Genomic DNA, 23,128 nt, shown 5'->3' on the forward strand with positions numbered 1-23,128 from the left:
TAATCATGACAAGAAAAGCAAAGATTATTAATTTAAAATTTTGAACAACTTTGCTTTTATAAAGTTCTTCATAAAACTACTCCTGAAGGGAGTTAATTAATGGCCATTTTTATCAGTTGCTTTGCTAAGGTCACGGATATTCAGCCTTAAATAAATCATATATAGAGAGGTTTTATGAAAGACTTCAAAAAAGCAAAGTTGTTCAAAATTTTAAATAAATAATCTTTGCTTTTCTTGTCATGATTACGCGGCAACTCCTAGGGGGTCAAATTAAACTTGAAATTTTCAAATCTAATTTTCTCAAAAAGATCCCGCTGAAATATTTTGGTTTTATCTGGATCCATCATGGTTTTATGTCTAATTTCACCATTAATAGGTCCCAGAGCTCGGCACTTCAGTCTTGATTCAATTAAAGCCTGGCGTGGAAAGCACTAACCCACACCATACCTGAAACTGTCGGCAGTTGCCTTGTCTGGCCCATACCATGCACTACCATCAATGACTCCAGATTGAGAATTCAGTTGGTTCATGGGTCCTAGTCTACAACGGTCTGCCACAGCGCACTGCAAAGTTAAAGAAGCTAACCAATCATATATATGATACATTTAGTAAGGGATATAAGTCAAAGAGTCTAAGGACAGACAGACTCTGAATATCTTTTCTCCTCCTAATTTTGTAAGTTTAACCTAACCTAATTTGAAAATGAATCTTTATGCATTTATTTGAACTTAAATTTAAAACAATTAACTATATAAACAGTAATTGTGAATAAGTAACTCAGGAGCGAAAGCTCCTATACCAGGGAAGTGTGTAACCACAGTGTATCGTGTAACCCAACAGCAGTTTAACTAGTACCATGAAGTTTAACCTCAAGATTGATTTAAGCCTTTTTTTTTTTGGGGGGGGGGGCACATGCTAGTTTTAAAAGCAAAGCTTTTTCTATAATTAGATTCGGTCCGTACGTCAGTCCGTCACAGAGAGATAGCTCTTTTCGTTAATTTAGGCATGTTAGAATTGTCCTATCCATTTCAAACTTTGCATGGTGGTTTATATAGTAATTAGGTAAGATTTAGAAAGTGTAGCAACTCTAAGCATTACTAGAATGTCCATACGTCCATTTTAAACATGTTGATTTTTTTTTACTTTCTTTAAAAAATTTTATGTGATCTAATCATCCGATTGATCTGATTTTTGGTATATTGATTCCTGGGACAACAAAGTATAATGTTATAAGCGATAATAGAGTCCTAAAAATGTAAGTATAACCATAAACATATCCTATATCAAGCAGTTTTTCAACAAATTTACTAACAATTTTGCTTCGACTCTTTTACATTTATATTCTGATTAATCCGGTTCTTACACTATACAAGTGTTAATTTCAGTTTGTCCTACCGTTTCAGTGCTTCGATTTTATGGATTTTGTCATACTTGTTATAATACATGCATTGATAGTGAAATTTTTTTGAAAAAAAAATTGAATAATCCCAATATGAAACATACCTGTGATCTTGTGAAGCTCATGCAAGTGATATCCTTCTCCATGTACTGTTCATCTGTAGGATGCAGAGTTATTGGGTAACACATAATATTACTCATGTCGCCAGTAGAACTCTCATCACAGCATTTCAACTTAACAAAAGTATCAAAGATTTAAAAAAGGTATTTAAGTAAAATTAGCCTTACATAAGAATTTGACAAAGTTTTTTTTAACCTATTCAAACATACCCTCAAAAAAAAAAAATAAGAAAAAGAAAAATTAAAACAAATACAACCCCCCGTAACCACCCATAAAAAGCAAAAAACCCGCCAAAAATATCATTAAAAAAAACTCACCCCTCTGACGCCAACCTTCCGTGACATTTCATGGTTCATCATTTGTCCATACCAAATGTGCATCATATTTGCAGTCATATCACACCTTTTTGTATCCTTAAAAACAAATAAATAAGGAGGATGTGCCCTTTCGGCTGCAAGGGAATAGAGTTTACGTGAGAACCTTTTAGAGATAAAATGAGCTAATTAGGGAATCCACTATTATAGGCCAAAGTTACTTCTGGGTGTTGGGTAGTTAATACAATTATGCGTTTCTCAGAATTTTAGCAAGGAAAAACACAAACATTAAGCCAGATGGACCAAATAAATAGTAGAAATTAAAATCTACAAAGTGATTATTAATTTATTATTCTTAACTCTGCAGTATGATTCTACACGTGTCAGAGTCTATTTTTGATACCCTTTAAAAAATGTTTCAAAATAGTTTAACAACATAAGCAGACTTGTTAAAAAATTTAAAAAGCAAGTAAGTTTCCCATTGTATAAAGTAGTAAGCTTGTTTGTCTGTAGTGAAGGATCTCACTAACCACTGAACCCATATGATTCTCCTTTGCAGCAAATCTTCTTTCAGATTCTGGGAAGGCTTTTAACTATTATGAGGGATGGAGTCTCCACCCTCCAAATAAAAAAAACATCCTCCCCCCAAAAAATAACTAACTTCTTCCCTTCTAGGGGCGAAGTTGCTAGTACTATGAAAAGAATTATACAATACCGCATGCACCAACAATGAAAGTGCTCTACCAGATGGAAGGTCCAGATTAGCACCTAAAAATGTAAAAGGTTCAGTTCATGAAAACTGTAATAATCCTGTTTAGATTCTTCTATTAAAAACAGTACAAAGAGCTTTAAAGAAAATTTGTTGTGCATTTATTTCAGTAGCATGCCCAGGGATTGCATGAAGCATATCTGAAAATTTAACACTTCCCTTAAATCAAAAAGAGAACTATAGGGGGATGTTTTTACTGACAAATTTATTGTCATTGTGGTGTAGAGTTGTGAAAGCTTCAGGGTGTTTTAAATTTAATTGATAAAATAAATGTCTCAGGTCAGGGTAATATAAATAAAAGTTTGAAACATGAATATAAGATATAGAAAAGAAAATTTAGGATACGCTACCTCAACTTTTAATTCACACACCCATTAAAACTCCCCCCCGCCCCCCCCCCCCCACTTGAATATCAATGCTTTCAGGTATACTAGAGTATAGATATTATAATCTACAATGGCACCAACCTGAAACTGAGTTTCGGGGCTTGATGACCATATCATCATATGCTGGTGACATGAATCTAGAATAGTTTTAAAAATAAATGTATCCATTATACTAAAGTAAAAGGATGTTTGTGTGTGTTTATTCTGAAGGATCTCGCTAACCGCTGAGCCGATCGGGTTCTCCTTAACAGGGTAGCTTCTCATAGGTCCCAATAAGGTTTAAAACTATTTTGGGGGAGGGTACCACCCCCCCCTCCCAAGAGAAATCCAATAAATCGAAATTTTATCTTAAGTATAGAGACTCCTACATAATATAGCGAGGTATCGTAGAAAGAGACTCCTATGCAACCTTGAGCGCAACAAAAAAAACTAAAAAGTGCCACTAAAGGCTTCTAGAGGCGTAGCCGCTGGTTATCAATAATGCTTTAACTTTTATTGAATACACCAAAAAAAGTTTTAAAGTTAATAGCAAACAGTCTTAAATGCCCAATAAACCAATTAAATCCCATTGCAGAAAAACTATTAGTGAAAAAAAATCAAATTTTTATCATATTCTTGGTGGGGGAGGAGGGGGGTGATCCAATTTACAAGACACCACAGCGTAATCTACGGTTTAGTTGGGAACAAAGTACAAAATTTTTTTAAAAGTATCAATCATGGCAAGGAGCCATCTAAAGTTATGGTACAATTTTCAAGTTGCCTAAAAATATGAACTACAAATCATCCTAAACAAAGGTTTTTAAGCCAACAATTTAAGAAAAAATCATGTATTATTAATAAAAATATTACCTTTTAAAAACAGTGTTGGTCATTCCATACCAGGGAAAGTGCAAGTTGTTGCAGCCACCATCAAATGACCTAAAAATAAATAAGATTTTATTTCTAATAAATCACCAATAGGAACTTTAAGGAAGCCAGTAAGATTTTAATTATAGATTCTAAATAGTCAATAATAGAAACTTTTAGAAAACCAGCAAGATATTATTCCTAAAAAGACTTATTGAACAAGCCTGTGTTAACAAAAATAATAACTTGATTAAGGGGGAGGTAGGTTGTGCTAAAATTCCGAGAACCTACCTCCCCTTTTATGTTTATTTAGATTAATAGTTCTGTAAATAAGTTTAACCCTTTACAGTCGGGCCCCTTGCCGCACCTTAATCGGTCGAAGGGGGGGCGTTCAACGCCCCTCCCCCTAATTATCTCAGTTCCTATTAGAGCTAGAGGGCTAAATTTTTTTGTGCAAGTTCCCTGTTTGATAATGAATTTTCGACCTTTTATAAGTCTAAGTCAATTTTCGCTTCCTTCACCCTTTTATTTAACAAACTTTGTTTTTAGGACTTTTTTTTATTTAAAAATTTCAAACTGCTGTAATTTTCTTATTTTTGAAGCTAGAAGAAAAATTTTTTCCCAGAAAATGTTTATCTTTAAGTGAATTTTAGATTAGAAATATCAAAATATTAATTTCAGCGGCCGCAGCTGTACTTGGCAGCTGCCAGCCGCCGCATTCGGCGGTCGGCGGGAAAACGGCGGCGGATCTTCATGAAATTTTAATACGTTATGTAGACATGTAAGAAAAGCTTAAGTTTAAAATTTGAAGTCTCTAAGTCAAAAATTGCGGCCACAGGAGCCTTTTAAAATTTCTGGAGACCTGGAGGATCAGGACCTGCAGGATCATACCTGGAACCTGAAAGTGACTTGAACACCTGTATTTCATATAAGGATGTACTACTAGAGGATTTTTCAGTATTTTGGTATGATAAAATGCTTTGTTTTAGTCAAAAAAATATTTTTGCTCTTTACCTGGATGACCCTGCCAGGTTTGCTGGCATCCTGTGCCCGCTAGGATGGAGATATTCAAAAAATTCCAACTCTCAGTTATGTGTCATACCCATACTTAAAAAGTCAAGCAGTTTGGGCTCTTTATCTTTCACACACAGAAAATGAGATAGAAAAAACCGGATGGGGGGGCGTTCAACGCCCCCCCCCCCCCCCCGACCGTTAAGGGTTAATTTATTGATAACATGCAAGATATTACAGTGATAATATAAGACATACCTATTACTAAAAATATCTGCACTTAAATGAACTTACATGTATTTAGAAATGATGCAGTCCCATCTGGACAGGTACATAGGGCAGTACTTCTGCAGACATGTTCTAGATGTATCTATCTTCGGTAAGAATTCATTTATTGCCCTCTAAAAAAATATATCATACTGGGTGACAGACCAAAAGATAATTCACATCGGTACTTTCTAATTTTATTTGTAATAAAAAAAAAAAAATAATTACCAAATTAATAAAGTCAAAACAAAACATTAAAATTAAGAAAAAATTAAAGAGCTAATAATAGTAAATAGTAAATTAAAAGTCTCCAAGTCAATTATAGATTTCAGGTATGGCCCTGAATGTCTTTACCCTCAAGGTATCTAGTAATCTTTGAATTTCTCCTTCGGCTGCAAATTTTACTTTTATATTTATAAACATAACATAAAAGTTTCAAAAAAAATTACCACCAAATCAATAACAAAATAAATATATTTAATATAACTTTAATCAAAACTAAAAAAATGCTAAATTTTTTTTTAAAATTAATATTTTTTTTTAAAGCCATCCTTAGATAATGATTTTATTATACTTATAAAACCTAACCTTATCCAAATTAAATCTTCTTTTCAAGTTATTTGTGACCAATGCCAACACTTCACCCAGTCGGTGCAGATAATCATTGCTGGGATGTTCTAAATGAAACAGAATAACATGCTCAATATAGTAAAGGTATACTTACAAACAAAAACTAAGTGTATTGGTCAATATTTAAGGGAAAAAAAGTGATTTGCTTAATTGCCATAAAAGATGGATGAACGAATTCTTTGCAAATCTTTTTATCAATTAAGAAATGATCATAAAGAAATCTAAATCTTTAGATTAATCTTAGTTATCTTTGATAAAAGAAAACAACCTTCCAAAGAAACTAGTGCACTTTTCTTTATCTTACCTACAGTTTCCAGAGAAGCTAAAGCACTTCAGAGGAGCTAGTGCACCTAAATCTTACCTACAGTCTCCAGAGGAGCTAGTGTACCTATATCTTACCTACAGTGTCCAGAGGAGCTAGTGTACCTATATCTTACCTACAGTCTCCAGGGGAGCTAGTGTACCTATATCTTACCTACAGTCTCCAGAGGAGCTAGTGCACCTAAATCTTACCTACAGTCTCCAGAGGAGCTAGTGTACCTATATCTTACCTACAGTGTCCAGAGGAGCTAGGGCACTTTTCTATATCTTACCTACAGTCTCCAGAGGAGCTAGTGTACCTATATCTTACCTTCAGCCTCCAAGAGCTAGTGCACTTGTATCTTACCTAGTCTCCAGAGGAGCTAGTGCACCTATATCTTACCTACTACAGTCTTCAGGTTGCTAGGGGAGTTTTCTATATCTTATCTACAGTCTCCAGAGGAGCTAGGGCACTTCTCTATATCTTATCTACAGTCTCCAGAGGAGCTAGTGTACCTATATCTTACCTACTGTCTCCAGAGGAGCTTGTGCACCTATATCTTACCTATATAGTCTCCAGAGGAGCTAGTGCACCTACATCTTACCTACTACAGTCTTCAGGTTGCTAGGGCACTTTTCTATATCTTATCTACAGTCTCCAGAGGAGCTAGGGCACTTTTCTATATCTTATTTACAGTCTCCAGAGGAGCTAGTGTACCTATATCTTACCTACATAGTCTCCAGAGGATCTTGTGCACCTATATCTTACCTACATAGTCTCCAGAGGAGCTAGTGCACCTATATCTTACCTACATAGTCTCCAGAGGAGCTAGTGCACCTATATCTTACCTACATAGTCTCCAGAGGAGCTAGTGCACCTATATCTTACCTACATAGTCTCCAGAGGAGCTAGTGCACCTATATCTTACCTATGTAGTCTCCAGAGGAGCTAGTGCACCTACATCTTACCTACATAGTCTCCAGAGGAGCTAGTGCACTTATATCTTACCTACATAGTCTCCAGGAGCTAGTACATCTCTTTCTTCCCCAGTTTCTCTTTCAATCTAACCAAATCTTCCAGTAAAGGAGAGAAGTACACAAAGCCAAAATAAAAAATAAACTTAGAACTAAATTAACTAAAGTGCTATAGTAAAAAAAGTACTATCATAATATTTTGATACAAAACTGGTTTTACAATTGTAAATTTTTATATTCCCAGAAAGCTACTCATCATACAATGCAGTAAACAATTATTATATTTCAGGTAGAGATCCTAAACTGGAGAACATTCCTCAGATATTAGCTTGGCTTCCAGATCAAGAGACAAAATAGCCTCCCACATATACTTATCAACAATCTAAAATCAAAAAAGAAAGATTACAACATTCATATGTAGCAAAGCAAAAAATAACCATGGTCAAACAGACAAAGTTTTTGAGTATATGTTCGGTAACAAAAAATTTTAAAAATATGTGAATTGAAAACTATTGACCTTTCTAAAAAATAGTTTTAGGTTTTTAAAGCATGACTAACAAACAAGTGATTCAAGTAAATAATAAACTTTACACTTATTGGTACATAAAATTTCAGCTGTATATCTTAACTAGCAGCCATGAAAATCACATTTCCTCCAGAATGTTGCATAAGTAGAAAATTCAAATAAGATAACAAAGTAAATCTAAGCATATACTAAGAAAAACTATGTCTAACAGAAGGGCAAATAAAGCATATACTAAGAAAACTAGATCTAACAAAAAGGAATATAGAGTATAACTAAGAAAACTCAGTCATAAGAAATCTGCAAAGCAAAGTTATAAAATCAGGGATCCTAAGGGATAAGATAATTTGATGCACATCCCCAATGATACACAATATTTACCCTGCTTTAGAGAACAATACGTGGTTAAAAAATTTGTAAAATAGACTTTATGAACCAACCCAAATTCAAAAGAATCCCCAGGCCAAAAGTTCTTAAGCCAATGAATAAGAAAATGTTAATAAACTACTTTAAGAACTAGTGTAATAAACAGCCAATTGTCTCCTTCCTTCCTTTATAAAGTTATAATAAAGTACAGAAACATTTTACACCCAGCACACCATGTCAAAATGAAATAATAAAGTATAGTTTCACTGGAAACTGCAAGTTAAAAATGTTGTTTACAGAAAACACAATAAAATAAAAGCTTAGATTTTAGACATTAGACGTCTTTATACATTCAGTTAGACTAACATAAAGATGTACAAGCATACAGAAGGATTGCTCCTTACAAAAAAAACAGAGAACAAAGGGCTGTTTATTATAAGAGTCCCCAAAGTTTCATGATAACATTATCTTATTCGTTAGCCTAACAACTTTGAGGACTTCGAAATTTTATTGGTGTAATAAGTTAATTGTTTTTACGTTTTTACAGCTAATTTTAATTTACAGAAAAGGTAATTCTGTGCATGATCTTTAGGAATGTGCATAAATTTATCAGCCATTGTCCTATCCATTTAGATCCCTAAAACAAAAACCTACCTTCCAAGGGATGCACAGATGATTTTTACCACCTTTCACTTTATCAGGTATGATGACCGCACATTCACCACCTCCCCCTCCTCCCCCAGTATTACCGCCTGACCAACCAGGATTACCCCCTCCACCAAAACCACCCCCTCCACTTTGGGGAGGTGGGTATTGTCCCCTAACTGCATAATGCACACATTATAAATCATTGTATTAAAAAATTCGGTAAAAAATTAGTTTTCATGAAAAAAATGACTTGCAGAAAAAAAGGGGGGGGGGATTTTAATGCAACCATCTCGTAATCAATGATTAAATGGCACTTAGAATTCGAATTTCCATCTGAAATTTTGTATGAATAATCCTTGGTAGGTCTAATTTCCTTAATCGAACGAAAGGTTGGAAAAGTAACGGCTAACGGCTGGCGGCTCAGCCATTTTGCCATTTTCTGGATATCTTAAGAGCAAATTAGTCACGAAACCTATCTTCACATAATACTTTGTGTCGCTCAAAATCTGTTGGTAATAGAAATTTAAAAATGGTTATTGCTATCATTTAACATTAATTAAACCAAAAATATGTTTTTAAAAGTTGATACCTACGTAATTAATGATGGATTTGCCCTAAAAATAGCCAAAAAACGGATAAATGGCTGCGCCGCCAGCTGTTACTTTTCCAACTTTTTGTTGGATTTAGGGAAATAGACCTACCAAGGATTACTCATGAAAAATTTCAGAACGAAATTCGAACTTTAAGTGCCAATTAATCATTGTTTACGAGATGGTTGCATTACCCCACCCCCCCTTATTACTGTTCTTGCATGCAAAGACATGTTAGCGAAGCTACACTACAATTAACTTTGTCTGTCAGTAAGTCCGTCCGTAACCCTATGGGGGGCAAGGAACTTTCTCTGCTGCTATAGGAAATAAAAGTTGGAGTCAAGAAAGTAAATTGAATAAGAGTAAGTTATCAGCCGTTTATTTTCAATCATTTTTATGATAAAGCTGTTTTCAAATTTTACGCCCAAACAACCAAAAAAAAATATTTATGCAAGCTTCTAAATATCACAGTGAATATTACCCTATCAAAAGAGTACAAGTTATTAAGGGGGGGTTTTAATGCAACCATCTCGTGGCACTTAGAATTCGAATTTTGATCTGAAATTTTGCATGAGTAATCCTTGGTAGGTCTATTTTCCCTAAATAGAACAAAAAGTTGAAAAAGTAACAGCTAACAGCTCAACCATTTAGCCGTTTTTTGGCTATTTTTTGGGCAAATCTGTCAAAAATTACGTAGAAATCAACATTTTAAAACATATTTTTGCTTTAAATCATGTGAAATGATACAAAAAATATTTTTTTAGATATCTAGTACAAGCAACTACCGGCTAGAATCTTTTAAAAACTTTTTGGATCGGAAAAGAGCATTATGTGGAGAGAGGTTTTGTGATTTATTTCTATAGAAAAAAGCCAAAAAATTACTAAGTGGCTAAGCTGCCAGCCGTTAGCCGTTACTTTTCCAACTTTTTGTTCGATTTAGGGAAAATAGACCTACCAAGGATTACTCATGCAAAATTTTATATCGAAATTCGTTTTCTAAGTGCCATTTATACATTGATTACGAGATGGTTGCATTAAAAACCCCCCCCCTTAGTTCGTCTGTTTCTCATATGATAGGCAAAAAGAACATGCATTTATAAATAAACCATCTTAAAGGACGCCTGCAAGAAATAACACGCTTTAACTGCTGAAAGACTGCCACAAGAAGACCCAATACCCCAAATTTAAAGCCTTCAGCTTCAATAACAAAAAAGTTCTAGGCATTTCAAAATAGCATTTTATGTACAATGGAATTTTTGAAAGATTTCCAATGCTCATAAAAGAAAAAACAATATTAAATTACATTGCCTAGACATAAAATTATTATCTTATCTTTGTCAGAAACTTAGATTGCCTGTAACTGATTACATTTTTACATTAAAAAAACAACACATTTCATAGTCAAAATCTATGAAAAAAATTCGTTTTAAATTGCATTTTTAAACAAAAATCATAGCGGAAACAAAGGGGTAAACTAATACAAGCTTAGCTGTGATTGGTTGTTAAGCTGATTCAGCCTTCCGATTGGCTACAGTACATTCGGTACAACGCAAGTAAAACTTAATTATTTTAATGATTTTGACTATAAAAATGGGTATTTTTATTGTAAAACTATAATTAGTTACTGGAAACCTAAATTTATGACAAAAATAAGCTTGTAATTTTGTTTCTAGGCCACGTAGTTTAATTTCAAAGTTTTCAACATGAGCATTGCAATTCTTTCAAAATTTCCATTGACCATAAAATGTCATTTTAAAATGCCTAGAACTATTTTGTTATAGAAGCTGAAGGCTTCAAATTTGGGATATTTGGTCTACTTATGGCAGTCTTTCAGCAGTTAAAGCGTGGTATTTCTTGCAGGCTTCCTTTAATTGTAAAGGAAGCAGCCTGCAAAAAATACACCGCGTTAACTGCTTAAATACTAATCCAAGAAGACTCAATACCCTAAATGGAAGTCTCTAGCTTCAATAACAAAATAATTGTTGAAATTTTAAAATTTTCATCTAACTAAAATTTTCTTTGAAAATGCCTTTAACCTATTTTCTGTTATTTAAGCGGAAGGCTTCAAATTTGGGGTATTATGTCTACTTGTGAGAATCTTTCAGGAGTTAAAGCGGTATATTTCTTACAGGCTTCCTTAATTTTTAAAAACAATGATTACGTTCCTGAATTAAAACCAATAGTAAATAGCAAAAATGCTACAAGAGCCATCTTTGCACAGTTACTATCCTTAATATGATAAACATTAATTAATTTGTATTTGATTTACCAGAGCTTGATCTTTAAATCATTTTAAAATGCCGCGCTGTGATTGGCTGAAATTTCGCGCACCCCGATCTAAATCACCATTAAAATGATTTAAAGATCCAGCTCAGTATAGCTTTAAAACAGATTAATATTCGCTGGATTAGAACCGGTTCCAAGATATACTAAGAAATCATGTGTACATCGTACTACAGAAAATTTTTCGCGAATATTATAATATAAATCACAAAATAAATACTAGTTTTGTTAATTTTTTTCATTTAAATATCTTCAGAAAGCTATCTATAATAAGAGGAAATAAATAATTTAAGTTGGCCCCGTGAGCAACCAAAAGATAGATTTAACAAAATAGATTACTAATTAATTATTAATGAGTAATTAAATTTTTATTTATAGAAATCTAAAGCCTAAAATGTTCTAGAAAACTTCAGTCAACATCTACAAACTTTATTAGAAAAACAGGTTTAGAAGTATAATTTTTTAAAAACTAATGAATATATTTAAAATAAAACTTACAACGACATAGTAGAAAATAACAAAATAATGCAAAATTAAAGTAAAAGTAAAATCTAGCATTACTACTACTGATAAAAAAAAATACAAACTCTAGCCTTAAAAAAGCTTTACTAATAAAAAAATAAATTAGATATTAAAAGTTTTATTAAAAAAACATTATAAAAATTTCTTACCTTACACTTCTTCAATAAAATTTCATAACTTAGAATATAACAAGATAAAACTATATGACCTCTGCAGACAACCCCTAGCAATTAACTAGTGTGAACAGTACAAAATTTTAGTTAGCTAGTTTTCGGTATCTTATAAGCATATCTTAAAACCTGCTAACTTAAAATTTTGCAACACATTTTAAAAACAAAGCCTTTTTACAAATAGGGTCGGTATTATATCAAATTAAAAGAGTAGTGGGAGTGTGAGCTATATCTAACTATGTCCACAGGGCGGGTAACCTGTCCCGATTTTGTTTTGTAAATATAAACACAGCCGAGTCAAGCAAAATGTTAAATGATGAAACGGGTCTCCACCATATGGGCCAGGATTTATGGGGATTATACATTCAAACACATTTATTGATTATAAAAAGGTTGACCTTTGTACATAACAAACTGTCTAATTAAAAAGCTGCAAAGATGCAATCTACTGTAATATATGCATAGATCTATTTCTATTGCAGAAACAATTTAAGATTCCATTTTTACTTCATGGGATGATATACGGTTTTGAAAGTAAAAAATTAAAATAAAAACGGATTGATGGACAGACGAACATATAATACTGTTACCTACAGTTTTAAACATCCATTCTCTTATTTGTATAAAAAACTACGGGTACTTTCATCAAATCTTTATTGGCTGGTTAAAACTTTTAATCTACATCATTTTTATTATAATTTTTTCCTTTAATGATATTTTATTTGAACTATATATTCTAAAACAAAACTGTTGAACAATCGCAGGAAAAAAAGCAGCAATTTCTGAGTACAACCCAAAGAATTTAGCAGTACATAAATTACAAAAGTTATAAGTAACGTACATTCGATTTTATTGGGTACATTATTTCTTTTTTAAAAAAGAATACTAAATAAAATGAAAAAAAGCTAACTTAATTAATATATATCTCAAGATTTATTTATTATATTAATCGTAAATTTGCCGTTATTTCTTGTTGGGTAAAAATACAAAAATTTTAATTTTCTTTCTTCAGACTTGCGCCTCTAGTATCTAGGGGATCTAACTCCGAAAGGAACAGAAAAATAGCATAATCTAAGTCTTGATTTTAATAATGAAGAATTCTAGAACCATACCGGGACCTAAATATAGCTACCCAAAAATGAAAAACTCAATCGAGCTCATAGCAATATTGATTTATCTTCAATGTACTTTTCCCCGTATTTCATGATGCAAGTTTCTAATAGTTATTTCTCGTATCGTATTATAATCGGCTTTCCGCGGATATAGAATGTACAATTATGCCTCCGGCACCTCGGGGCTAAAAAAACTAGTTTTAATCTTATGATTGTACATTTCTATATTTGTAGAAAACTGGATATAATACGATGCTAGACATAGTTTTTTTCTTATGGATGAGAACCGGTTCCTATCCACCGGATTCGAATGAATACGAGAAATAGATTTCTTTTTTCCCGAGAGAAAAAATAACTATCTGCCATTTACTTATCCCTGTATCTCGTGTTAACATTAGCGAAGCTACTCAATAACTCGGCCCTTTGAATGTTTGTCTGAATTATGCAATATATGTACGGCTATTTTTTACTCAGGGATAAGACAATGTCCAATAAATTGATGTACATCCGCAATGATTATACAAAAAGTTAACCCTCCTGTAGTTTACAATTAGTGGTTGCAAAGTTTTGACACTCCACTAAATGAACCAACCAATGAAAATTCAAAGACCCCAAAGTGTTTGAGCCAATGAATAAGAAAAAGTTATAAAAAAAACTTTGGGGACCAGTGTAATAAACAGTCAATCAGTAAGGACCCCTATATTTGTTTTTAGGTTTCCTAATCCTGTGGATATTACCTGTACCCAATTTAACTTGACCTTGCATAACGTTTCCTTGTCCGTTGCATAGCAACTTTGGGGACTTTTAATTGATTTTGGTTGGAAGGTTCATTAAGTTGAGTGTCCAAACGTTTCAAACACGTATTGTAATCTAAAGAAGGGGTAATTTTGTGTATCATCATTAGATCCCTGGTTTTAATCAATCTTTATGCTGTTATTGACATTGGATAACAATCTTTATATATTCTTTCATTTCCTCTGTTTATGCAACATCAGGATCTAAAGGGATAAGACAATGGCCGTTAAATTAATGTACACTCCAATGATGATACACAAAAAAAGTCAACCTTCTGTAGATTATAATTACTTATTGAAACGTGAGGAGGACACGCAACTTAATGAAACAACCAATAAAAATTCAACAAAGTGCACAAAATGTTATGTCAACAATTAAGAAAACGTTATTATATTAACTAGTGTTATATAAAGCCCACTGTCCCCTTCCTCTCTGGTGCATCAAAGCATAGATAAATGAAATAGATGAAATTCAGGTAGCTAATAATGCTTTTTGTCATTGAGTATTGAGATTTGACATATTAGTTTTAGTCAATCTCAAACAAGACTAATAACTAAGTCTCGACAGCTGCGTGTAAGCATCCGTGAAAATGTCATATTATTATTCTAAAATTAAGTTGGATGTTTAAACCTGTTTCTAAACAGTCAATCCATCTTTTCTGAATTTTTGTTTGCACACAAGCGAGATCAAATTTGAGGCAAAAGTGTGGCTGCAATATTATAATATCTATGATTTAACCTAAAATAAATTATTTCTATAGAGAGAGACATTGAATTAATTGTTTCTGTCCTAATTGGAGCAATAAAAGAATATGATAAAGAAGTTGTATCAACTTTTTTGCTTTTTATTTAAGATAGCTAGCCGGTCCTTTCAGTAAGTAGTAGATGTAAAATTTTTCATAGAATTCAGATATGCAATCGGTTTTTTTGTAGACCTCTTATTTTTTAAGTAATTTAAGTTTTTAAAAAAAATAATTAAGTCGGTTTTAAGGTACTAAATCGCAACAAAATAAAAGAAGAAAATGGCCAGTATGAACAAAAATATAAGATCTTTAATTTGACACCTTACTTTTAAAATTCTGTTGAGTAATTATTGAAAAAATCTATTTTTTTAACCTCGGTTTAATAAAAACTTTAGACCTAAATATTTTCTCAAACAGACATAAAAAACATGGGTTCATATATACCTTTAGAATCAGAAAAATATTACGAATCTATTCTAAGCAAAATTGAAAAAGTTTTATAAAACTATAATAAAAAAAATAAGTTTATTTTAAGAATCATAATTTTCGGCTTTAAAGGGTTAGCTTGAATAAAACCTGAATAAAACCTAAACAAAAGACAATGCAATGTAGCAGATATTTTTTAAACACAAGAAACAATAATGTATTTTTAACTGCATTGTTTTGAAGTTTATAAACAGACTGATGCATATTTGTTCATAATTTTTCATTCTTTACATGTTCTTTAATATCACTATATTTATTGTAGTATCTATTGTATATGTGGTATCCGCCTAGGATAAATGGCAGACACCAGAGTTCGAAAAGACTACGGCAGTGTGACAGACGTGGACACCTTACTATAGAGAAGCAATCACTAAATAACAAACAGCATCTATTCAGTTGTTCCTTTATTGAAGGTCTAAGAGTTACTGAAGTTATATACAACAAACAATAGCTACACAGATAGGAATAAATAATCATAACATAAAAAGCATTATAATACACATACAATAGTCAGTTTGGGCAATAATGATCCCCCATCCCTGGAAAGGGTGGGGGGAATTAACAATGCAGCTTAACCATAATAAAGCTTGTCAGATTCAATCATTAATTTTAGGTATAGGGAGGGGGTCGGCAGACCCCTTCCCCAGGACTCGGGGGAGGGCCTATGGCCCTTCCCCGAACCCCGGTCAGGGGTGCCATAGGCATGGCTCACGGTTGCCGAATACCACAACTCTCCCCTCGGAAGGCTGGGAGAGGGTTTCCCTACCAGACTTCCGACAGTGGTTGAGGCCTTCGGCCCGTTCCTTAGGGCTAAGATATATACAAATGATAATGATTCAATGGAATCCTAGTGGTGAGTTTTTCAGGGCTGATGGGCTCCCAACGTGGGATAGAAGGTAGAGGCTGACTTTGGTTGGACACGTAGCTCGGCGCCGGCAGGTGTCAGGTTGGCGTGGGGCACAGCCGCTACGGGGCCGGTCAGCAGCGGGGCATTCTGGTTGTTGTTGGCAGCGGCTGCGGCACTGGCTGCCAAGTTGACCGTCTGAGCGGCAGCCTGGCCTCCCGAGGGGCCGCGGGGTCTTCCAGAGGGCGGTCCAGCCCTGCCTGGGCGGTCATGCCTGCTATCGGTCGATTTCATGGACACCATTTCCTCGGCGGCTTCCCGGCCAATGGGAATGGCATCCCAGTCTACTGAAAAGTCCCGGGACTTGGCATGGGTGAGCCGGGCTCTGGCCAAGGCCTTCCTGTACAAGGTTGGATGGTACAGGAACACTTGTGACATCGCATTCATGGCGGCCCGTACACCTCCTTGTGCGGCTGCCAGGGAAATAATGGTCAGATCCCCCAGCAGTTTGAGGATCAACAACAGTAAGCACAGTATGGCTGCGCCATCTCCCCACTCGTGAATAGCTTGTCTGAACCCAGCCCAGACATCCAGGGCGGCCTCTCCTTCCTCTGCCAGTCGGTCGATATTGTAGGACACGATCCCATGGTCTCCAGCGGCCGAACAGCTACCTTGCTGAACGCACGAGCCATAGGACAGGCCGGTCAGCATGGCGCTTTTATACGCTGGGAATGCTAGCAGCTGCTGCCAGTCGTTCAACTCAGCCTGTGAATACAAGCCTCCTGAACTAAAGTCATCCAAGGGTTCTGTCAGCAGTTGCTTGGCCTCTTCTTAGGTGCGGGGGTTAGTTCTATCCAGCCTTCCTCCGCGTGCACAGTCAGGGGGTAGGTGGAGGAGCAGGGAATCTTGGTGGCGTGGCCGCTATACACCCGTGTCACGGCGTCTACAAATCCTGTGGGTTCCACTGGTACTTTGTCCCAACATTCCTTGCTTTCACGGACAACGTATTTGTTGCGTTGGCAGGTAAGCTGGAGCAGGACATCTCCCCTCAGTACAGAGAACGTGCTCCCCTGGACACGCACCGGGTGGGCCGGGTCTAGTTGCTGGAGCTTCCAGCAGTTGGCCGCTACTTCTTCTGCCGCTGTGCTTTTCATGCGTGTCTCCAGGGTGAATCCAATGTAACCTGCATGTATCTGGGCCTGCAGGGGGACATCCACATCCCTGGCCGATACTCTGGGCAGCGCTGCCGCGGCCGGGTCAGCTGCCACGAACAATGCTGGGTGGTTGGTGGCATGGGCCTCAAAGTCGCAGTTCACTATTGAGGTGGGGTTGGTCATGTTGATGAAAAACTGGGCTTGATGGTCAACCAGGAACGCATCCATCACTAGGCTAGGCTGGAGGCTGCGGATCAGCCTCAAGGGGCAATCTCTCCCCAGGTGGTCCCACACGTAGGTTGCTTCCCCAGTGATGCAAGACAGCTCAGAATGGGGACATTCTAAGGCCAGGTGGTCAGATTGGGACTCCACCCGTCCATCCTCTACTACGTAGGTCTCTTCCTTGACCAGCAGCCGTCATTCCTGGAGCACTAATTCATTGCGGTACAGCTGGCCCTCGAAGTGGACGTCCTCCCCTTCACAACCCACCCCCTTGGGGCTGTTGACGAGGGCGCCCACCATATCGAGGGTGAAGAACAGGGGATGGTTCAGCTGGAACGTCAGTGGCTGGGTCTTGCCTGGCAGCGTGTAGACTCGGTTCCTGGCCAGGTCTCGGCACGTTTCTGGATCGATCTTGGTTGGCCTCATGAGGGTGGGGACCGAGGTCACCTTGAGGTGACCCCATACCCCACACCTGAATGTCCACTGGGACACAGTGAGCTGACAACTGTATCCTGTTGTTTCCCTAATCTTGACTTGTTGCAGGACGTGTACTTCATGGCCCAGGGGCACCTCCTGGTGTAGCGGTTCCGTGCTACACATCTTTTCTTTATTGTAGGCTGTGATGTGGGTGGGGTTGGCGCAGTCCCACCCCACCAGGACGTAGCTGGTTGTAGGCCACACGGCTGCCAGCAGTAGTCCCCACAGGACCATCCACCAGTGTGAGAAGCTACCAGACAGCCATCTACCTCGCGCACGCGGCTGGGGATCTTCGGCTCGGGTCACGGCTGCTTCTCGGGGCTGGACACGGCTGGGCTGCTACAGGCTAGATACAAATTTCCATTGAGCGTTATCTTTGTGTGTCCGGGGCACCCCGATACCCTCCCCAATGACGGACTGGCAGGCGACTGGCGCTTGCCTGGGTGTCGGCTCCCCTAGCACCAAGGGGTCCCTTCCCTTGTCCATGGCATGCCCAGTGGCATGGGGCTGAAGTGCGTGTGGCACAGGCTCGCCCTGACTCACGTCCCTCCCCTGCCCTAGGAACTCAGGTGCATGTGGCACAGGCAAGTCCTTATATCCCCAAATTTCAATCTCCCCAGCCTCTGGTGCAGGGGGCACAGGCAAGGTTGGGGTTTTACAATAGTTTGGATACAACACATTTGTTAAATTTAACTTATCCTGGCTCGACTGGAAGTGCTGGGCAGCTGGGCTCCTTCGGCTGGCAGGGGGCGCTGGATGGTGTATAGTTGGGCTCTCCCTACAGGCTGGTGGCGCTGGCTGGCTGGGGGTGACAGGTGTCACCCCTTCCTCTGGGACTGCTGGCTCGTTCCAGGATCCAGGTATCTTGGTGGCGGCGACGGTTGTCGCCCCAGGCACCAGGTTGGAGGCTGGCTCGGTCCAGGATCCAGGTATCTCGGTGGCGGCGACGGTTGTCGCCCCAGGCACCAGGTTGGAGGTGCTGGATAGCACCCCCCAGTCATCGCAGGTGGCGGCGCCGGGTGGCGCCCCATACATCGACTCTGATGCGCTGGCTAGCGCCTCCTGCCTCTCTCGTTCAACGGCCGCCAGGGCCTCCCCGTACGCCGTCTCAGTGACGCTGGGTAGCGCCCCTCCACTCTTGCTGGGTAGGCTCGGTCGAGCAGGCTCCATCATGTTTAGGCTAAAAGGCTGGGGCCTCAGAACTTCTGGCTCGGCGATGTTGTTGGGTTGCACAAACTCCGGCCCCAGGTGGTTGAGACTGAAGCCCAGGCCAACCTGGTTGGGTTCAGCTGCGCCTCCCAGTACGTTGATCCTGGCTGGAACGGTCCCAAACTGTGGCATTCCGTCGGCTCGGCCCGCTGCGTTGGGGGCGGCTGCTTGCTGCGGTGGTGCTGGGGGCGCGCTCCCTTCCATGTGGGCTACTCTGTTGGGCTTTCCTGGGTGAGCACCCTTGTCTGCGGTGCGCCTACGGCCGGCTACCTGGTCCCAGTCGGCTCTGCACTCGGCCGCCGTATTGCCGGCATAGTGGCAACGCTTGCACTTGGCAGGACGGTCACGGCGTGGCTGGGTGCGTCTCTCCTCTAGGCTGACTTCCATAGGCGTCGGGCAGTCTCGAGCTCGGTGGCCTTTCCCTTGGCAGCGGAAACAGCGGCCTGGAATCTTGTCATCTGGAGCGACCTTCCCCATCTGGTGGAGACCCGGAGCCAAGGCGCCAATCTCCATTGGCTCCGACTCGTCGTAAGTGGGCAACTGGATGCTGGCTGATCCCGTGAGCCCGTCGGTGGCGTCCACTAGGCACACACCCTCCTTCAGCTGCTTGGTAATCATTGTGATGGTGAACATGGCTCGCCTCGTGTACTCAGGTACAGAGGCGATCTCATGACTCATCATTTCACGTTTCACATTAGCGTTACGAATGCCACGATTTAATTCATCGACTAATAATTCGAGATCCTCATGGCTGTAGGCGTCCCTATACAAGGCACACTTTGTGGATATGTATGCTGGTATAGGTTCTGTCGAGTGTTGCCTGTAATCCCTGAAGGCTTGCTTCAAAGTCTGGGATTCAAAGGCGGGACGAATTAACATTTCACACTCGGCCTTGACTTGTTCGTATGTCAAGGCTTGGCCTGCCTCGCCAAACAGATGAGAAGCCATTTCCGCCGCTTGCCCTACCAGTGACAGTAAAAGGGCGTTGCGGCGGTTGAGGGTGTCATGGGGCGGCACGCGGTAAGCCGCCCATGACATCTCGAGTCTGCGGATGTGGGAACTCCAGGATTGCTTGGGCGGTCCTCTATACTCCGGCAGGTTACTCAGCATCAGCTTGCGGTACTCGGCTGGAGCTGGCTGGGGGTCATCCTGGAGCCATCCTTGGGCTTGGTCGCCTCCTGGCGCTTGCGGCTGCTCCATCGGGTCAACGGTTCAACGGCGGGACACAAAGTTATAAGGCAATATTATAAATGGTTTGTCACTTGAGGCTTTCTAGCCTAACAGCCAACACTGTTTTATCACTAGGTTGGTAGTTTAGTTACAAAGATATAACTTAGCTGTACTTATCACTAGTTTTATTCTGAGGGTGTAGAGTAGGCTGGTAGGGGTAGATAGTTGTTGAGGGTCTGAACTGCTGTCAGGAACTGATTTGGGTTTTCCTTTATCACACTATAGATAGGAGGGAGAAGCTTGTAATGCTTTATTTTCTAAAAATACCTCTGTTAGATGCTATGGAGTAGCTCCGCTCCTGTGTGTGTGTGTGTGTGCGTGAAATCTCCTTTCCTTGCAGCGCGCTTACGCACCGTCAAATCCGCGCACACAGGTAAAACGCGCACTTATCCCTCAACTCGCTCTCTCATTGGTCCGCTTTGTCCGTTGAATTTTATGATATTTCCCAAACTCCGTTATGCGACCCGTAAATGGCGCTCTGTTTTCCCGGTCGCTAGCTCCACACCGTGGGCGGACTTAGTCAAGTGTGGTTAGGAGGGGGGAATCGCGTGAGGGGACGGGGTAAATCCGTCCGTCTCCCTGTGAGGAAGGGGGGAGTGCTGTGGGTTTGAGGTAACTGTGTGATGAGGTAATGGTGCCCTTTCTCCTTAATCCTAGGCTTTATTGTTATGTCACCTTGATTGTATTGTCTTCAATGGAGAGTGGGCCCCTCCCTTTCCTCTGGAATAAGGGGTGTATTTTGTTGTGCTGGAGGCTTGGGTGGTTAGATTGTTTATCAAGGCATTGTTATATTACATCTAGATTCTATTTTTGGCCTTATCACAATACATAACAGATTTGCTTACCAAGCCTGTTCTATTTTTAGTTGTTATCACAATACACAACAGATTGTTTGCCAATCCTTGCTCATAAATCTATTGTTTAACCATCACACTAGGGTGGTAATCACTGCAATGTGATATAATATCTGCTTTTCTAGATGGGTGGCTGCGCTGTAGCCTCTCAGGATACTTGGAGTTGACGTAGTTTTCTCTGCTTTGGTACACTACACTCGTATGTTGGCTCGCAGCTCGCAGCTATGTGGCGTGTTTCAGCCTATCGGCGGCAGGGAATGTCCCGTCCTGCTAGCGCCGTATATCCGAATCCGGCTGATGGCGGCAGGGAATGTCCCGTCCTGCTAGCGCCGCTGGTTCGGATCCTGCTATCTCTTGCAGTAAATGTTGGCCTATTTTCAGCCGTTTGCACTTATTTGGCCTGTTTCAGCCAGTCCGCAGGCCTGTTTCAGCCCTTTGAGCGCTCAATTCTCCGTTAGATGTCGGCGCTTCTCGCGGTTCTCCGTCAAGTTTCGCTGTTTCACTTCCACAACTGCCGGATGCAGAGTTAGACCTTGCTATCCAGGGTGGGTAATTCAGGTTGCTTGTGTCAGTTTTGCCAGTTTCACTGCTGGGAGTACCTTAGCCTCAGCTGCGCGTCTGCTCTACACTTGTGGTTTGCCGTAATCTCACACAGCTGTCACCAAGTTGTGGTATCCGCCTAGGATAAATGGCAGACACCAGAGTTCGAAAAGACTACGGCAGTGTGACAGACGTGGACACCTTACTATAGAGAAGCTACGCTTCTCTAACAATCACTAAATAACAAACAGCATCTATTCAGTTGTTCCTTTATTGAAGGTCTAAGAGTTACTGAAGTTATATACAACAAACAATAGCTACACAGATAGGAATAAATAATCATAACATAAAAAGCATTATAATACACATACAATAGTCAGTTTGGGCAATAATGATCCCCCATCCCTGGAAAGGGTGGGGGGAATTAACAATGCAGCTTAACCATAATAAAGCTTGTCAGATTCAATCATTAATTTTAGGTATAGGGAGGGGGTCGGCAGACCCCTTCCCCAGGACTCGGGGGAGGGCCTATGGCCCTTCCCCGAACCCCGGTCAGGGGTGCCATAGGCATGGCTCACAGTTGCCGAATACCACATATATATTGTATGAACGTTCTCCTTTTTTTCTGGCAATTCTATAGGTTAATTTTATAGATTAAGCTTCCCGATTCGTCAATTTTTGTGATTTGTGATTGGCTAGTTTAGTATTTACAATTCTTAAAATAACTTTTTTATTTTTTTCTATTTTTTATTACAATTTTTTTAAACTTTTTCAATTTTGCTTACAATGGATTCATATTATTTTTCTCATTCTAATGGTATATATGAACCCATATTTTTTATGTCTGTATGAGAAAATATTTAGGTTTAATGTTTTGATTAAACCGAGGTTAAAAAAATAGATTTTTTCAACAATTACTCAACAGAATTTTAAAAGTAAGGTGTCAAATTAAAGATCTTACTATTTTTGTTTATACTGGCTATTTTCTTCTTTTATTTTGTTGCGTTTTAGTACCTTAAAACCGACTTAATTATTTTTTTAAAAAACTTAAATTACTTAAAAAATAAGAGGTCTACAAAAAAACCGATTGAATATCTGAATTCTATGAAAAATTTTACATCTACTACTTACTGAAAGGACCGGCTAGCTATCTTAAATAAAAAGCAAAAAAGTTGATACAACTTCTTTGAAAAAATGTTTTAGCTTACAATCTAATAAAAAGTTCAAAATATTAAATTTTAGTCGCCACAAAAAAAAGAGAAGAAAATTGTACAACTAAAAACAAGGATGACAACATCCATATTTAGCGAAGCAAACGTTTGTGCCATATACAAACGTACAATA

At 38.7% G+C, this 23,128-nt stretch overlaps 1 protein-coding gene across 1 annotated transcript in view; it reads right to left on the reverse strand.

Moving 5' to 3' along the window:
• Positions 1 to 12,397, reverse strand: part of LOC145306521 (peroxidase-like) — a 45,293-nt gene extending 32,896 nt beyond the window's left edge. Inside the window, exons 1-13 of the mRNA XM_080148692.1 lie at positions 12,099 to 12,397; positions 11,310 to 11,373; positions 8,561 to 8,730; positions 7,334 to 7,399; positions 7,052 to 7,106; positions 5,701 to 5,789; positions 5,140 to 5,246; positions 3,838 to 3,906; positions 3,070 to 3,125; positions 2,549 to 2,601; positions 1,837 to 1,932; positions 1,504 to 1,632; positions 448 to 563 (exon numbers count right to left, since the gene is read on the reverse strand). Of these exons, the coding sequence (XP_080004818.1) occupies positions 448 to 563; positions 1,504 to 1,632; positions 1,837 to 1,932; positions 2,549 to 2,601; positions 3,070 to 3,125; positions 3,838 to 3,906; positions 5,140 to 5,246; positions 5,701 to 5,789; positions 7,052 to 7,106; positions 7,334 to 7,399; positions 8,561 to 8,730; positions 11,310 to 11,355 (1,052 nt within the window). The 5' untranslated portion in view covers positions 11,356 to 11,373; positions 12,099 to 12,397. The remainder of the gene's footprint in view (positions 1 to 447; positions 564 to 1,503; positions 1,633 to 1,836; positions 1,933 to 2,548; positions 2,602 to 3,069; positions 3,126 to 3,837; positions 3,907 to 5,139; positions 5,247 to 5,700; positions 5,790 to 7,051; positions 7,107 to 7,333; positions 7,400 to 8,560; positions 8,731 to 11,309; positions 11,374 to 12,098) is intronic.
• Positions 12,398 to 23,128: the final 10,731 nt, after the last annotated feature.

This window comes from Acartia tonsa, chromosome 14 (genome assembly GCF_053477335.1).
Source record: "Acartia tonsa isolate MP-2025a chromosome 14, ASM5347733v1, whole genome shotgun sequence".
In the NCBI taxonomy this organism is placed as follows: Eukaryota; Metazoa; Arthropoda; class Copepoda; order Calanoida; family Acartiidae; genus Acartia; species Acartia tonsa.